A 3,848-nucleotide genomic window follows, 5' to 3' on the forward strand; every position below is an offset into this window, starting at 1 on the left:
TGGTTGGGTTTCGGCGAAACTTTCGGCTGTGAAAAAATTACAGGGCTTTTTATATAACAAGTAATGGGAACTTTATTAACCTTGTCATATATTTCTGATATTTTCCCCAACCGATTCACATACTTTCAAGCTGGAAAATGTTACCTATTCCAGCGGCACCTTGTATAATGGAAGTTGCCCCCCCCCCCCCCCCCCTTTAGACTGAACATCAATATTACTGCAAAGAATTAGATCTTTTTCTTGCTGTAAGAAGACAGATGGATAAACAAATATTTAGATTTGAATATAACAACTAAATGAAAATAATGGCATTTAGAAAAATTTTAAAAGTACAGGATACAATTAGAAGTACAGGATAAAATTAGATGTACAGGATAAAATTAGAAGGATTAAGAAGAAAGAAAGAAAACAGGGTTACTTGTGTTACAGCTGTCATTTACGGGGTTTACAGAATAGAGAGTAATGGACAAAAAGTACAGATTATTGGGAAAAAAATAGTAAAGAAAAGAGAAAAATAAAGATTAGAGAATAATGGAGCGTTAAATTATGAAGAAAAGAGAACAATAGGGAAATAAATAAAGAATAGAGGATGGTCTAAAATTTAAAGAATGAAGAAATGAAGGAACCCCCATCAAGACCCTCGTGTACTTTAATTTGATTTTTATCAAGTTCACAAACATCTGTCACATTTGTTAACAAGTTGCTTTTGTGTAATTTTAGTGAAATTCATCATTAATTCTATTTGCTTTATGTTAACAAGAAGTGATTTTCTACAGGACTACGATGATGGCAAGAGACATTGTACTGTCAGTCTTTGGCATCTGTGTTATAATAGCCATTGCTCACGCAAACGGAAATTGTAAGTATGAAAAAAAAATTAAAGGCATTTTTTATGTTCAAATTAATTAAGATAACTTGTTATTCGTCAAATAGTGCAGAAAAAAATACAAAAACAAAAAATGAATAGCCATTCCTGACCCTTTAATATTGAAAAGACACAAATTTGTTTTCTTACTATACGTTTACTTATAGGGTACCGATTTTGTGTTTGGTAATAAATTTTTTTAAGGAATGCGATTAAGAAAATACTAATTTCTCTATTTCAAGTTAGTATAACGTCACTATAAACAAAAATGAATTTTAATACTATTTCTTAAACTTTTAATAAATAGTAAATGTCACCAGGCTTGTAGTAAGGTACATGTCATGCAAAATTAGCGCTTTGATTATTAAATATACCAGAAAAATAGAAGTGTATGTAAATAGAAAGAAGTTGATTATAGAATTTTGATACAAAACATGAAACAAAAATAGAGTGTACACACCTCAAGAAATATAAAAGATGTGAAAAATATTGTAAACTTTTTTTTATTACATGCAAAGTCGGCGTTTCATGCAATGCGATTATTTTTAAATGTGAAATGTTTTAATCACTCACCTAGCCTGTCGTTTAAATGTATCTAGAGGAGAGAAATGTATTCTACATGATGTATAGTGATGACATCTATATTAAATATTTGCCACTGGACGTCAAGCAAAACACTGTTTATCAAATCATATTACATGTGCATGAATTAAAATTGATTATTATTGCAGAAAGAAAAAGCATGCGATCGGCCCAATTGCATGCTGTTAATGAATTTACAATGACTATTTTGGTTTTGATCTTTAATGAAATGCTTTTAATCATTTTTTTTCAGCACAGAATATTGAAGGCAAAACAGAAATTATACACGAATGGGTGACACTTGATTATGACCTTCCTCCACCAATGAAAAGATCGCTTATAGACCGGAAGTTGCTTATTCCTGAAAATCTTGCACTTACTGAAATGGATGTGATAAGAGGACGTATCTTTACAACTATAGGTAGGTCATCTAAGCCCGGAATTCCAGCAAGTCTGAACACAGTTATCAAAAGAAATGGAAAATCCTTTTTAAAACCATTTCCTAGCCTAAGACTGAATAGAGCTGGAGATTGCAATAGCATTCAAAGTGCATCAGGCATTAAGATAGATCCAAATACGAATTATCTATGGGTACTGGACGAAGGCCAAGTGAATAACATAAGATTTTGTCGTAGAAAACTTGTAATATTTTGCATAAGAACGAGAAAAGAAGTGTTTCGGCATATATTTCCAGACTCGGTTTTATCTGAATCTTCCATGCTGTTTGATCTGACTTTGGATAGAGATCAAGATTTCACTAGGTATGCCTATGTTGTCGATTCTATTGCAAGTAAGCTTATTGTTGTTGATGTGGTTACAAATACATCTTGGTTGTTTTCACATCCGTCAATGGAAGGCGACGCTAGTGCAGGAAATATAACTGTAAATGGAGAAACGATCTTTAGTAGGGGAGGAATAAATGGTATCTCAACAACGTCAGATTTCAAATTTGTTTATTATTTCTCCATTGCTAGTTTCAAAACATGGCAAATACCTACAAGTATACTGAGAAACCCTTCCGCTGACAGTATCACATTTGATGAAAATGTTAGAATGATAGGTATTCGTCAACACCATGCAGTAAGTCTGACTTCCGGAACAAGAAGCTTCTTTTTTCCTGCTTTAGAAATCAATGATATATTAAAATGGGATCGCAAACAAGACATACAAATAGACGGCAGCGAAGAAGAAGTTAACCTGCGGTCATTACAAATGCTGTCACCAACCACTGCCTTAAATTTCGCAGATGGAATGCACATAGACAATGGATTTTTATATTTTGTTACAAATAAATTCCACAAAGTCCGCTTAGGAACACTGGATTTTTCTGGCGACGATGGGCCAAATTTTACCATAGGAAAAATATTTGTTGGAGAAGAAAGCTACTTGCTAGGTACACATCCCAAATCATGCCAGTAATAAATTTACTTAGATAGAATTACAAAGTTATTGTTTTACTTCTTACGATAAATTATAATAAATTTTAACTAAACGGGCATGGTTTGAAGGAATCCACGCAAAATTATATATATATATATATATGCAATAGATTTAAAAGGAAAGTGTTCCAAACCCCTATAATAGTTCAAATCAAAAGACCGTAAGCTAAACTCTTACGTACACTCGGTATGAATAATAGATGTGGGGAGTATGTCAATGAGAGAGGGTCTTAATGGGGTTTATAGAATAGAGAATAATGGACCAACACTACAGAATACGTCAATGAGAGAGGGTCTTGATGGGGTTTATAGAATAGAGAATAATGGACCAATTCTACACAATAATGGGCCAAAAAATAAAGAATAAAGGAAAATAGGCCAAACAAGAATGTGTCCATAGTAAACGGATGCCCCACCCGCACTATCGTTTTCTATGTTCAGTGGACCGTGAAATTGGGGTCAAAACTCTAATTATGGCATTAAAATTAGAAAGATCATATCATAGGGAACATGTGTACTAAGTTTCAAGTTGATTGGACTTAAACTTCATCAAAAACTACCTTAACCAAAAACATTAATCTGAAGCGGGACAGACGGACGAACGGACGGACGGACGAACGAACTGACGCACAGACCGAAAAACATAATGTCCCTCTTCTATCGTAGGTGGGGCATAAAAAAATTGAGAATAAAAGGACCCCACTGGAAATAAGTTTCATTAACTTTTGTGTGTGAACCCATATTAATGTCAATGCTATATATGTATGTCATTTAAATTTATTGTGTCTGTCAAATTCATGCCTTTTATCTTAATAAATATATATATTGAAAACAACGTTCAAACCTATGATTGCGTTGGATAAAAACCGCAATTTTTATACGTGTACATGCAAAACAAATTTCTTGGTAGAGAGGTCTAGATACAGAACAAACAACATTTTCCAATAGACCAAAAAAGTGAA

General features: G+C 33.1%; 1 protein-coding gene across 1 annotated transcript; it reads left to right on the top strand.

The window, feature by feature from the left end:
• The first annotated feature begins 200 nt into the window (after positions 1-200).
• Positions 201-2,866, top strand: LOC127720889 (protein yellow-like). Its single transcript, XM_052227631.1, has 2 exons — positions 201-859; positions 1,701-2,866. The coding sequence occupies exons 1-2, from the start codon at positions 784-786 to the stop codon at positions 2,864-2,866; spliced, it is 1,242 nt and encodes a 413-aa protein (XP_052083591.1). The 5' UTR covers positions 201-783.
• The last annotated feature ends 982 nt before the right edge of the window (positions 2,867-3,848 follow it).

This window comes from Mytilus californianus, unplaced genomic scaffold (assembly GCF_021869535.1).
Source record: "Mytilus californianus isolate M0D057914Y unplaced genomic scaffold, xbMytCali1.0.p SCAF_11, whole genome shotgun sequence".
Lineage (NCBI taxonomy): Eukaryota > Metazoa > Mollusca > Bivalvia > Mytilida > Mytilidae > Mytilus > Mytilus californianus.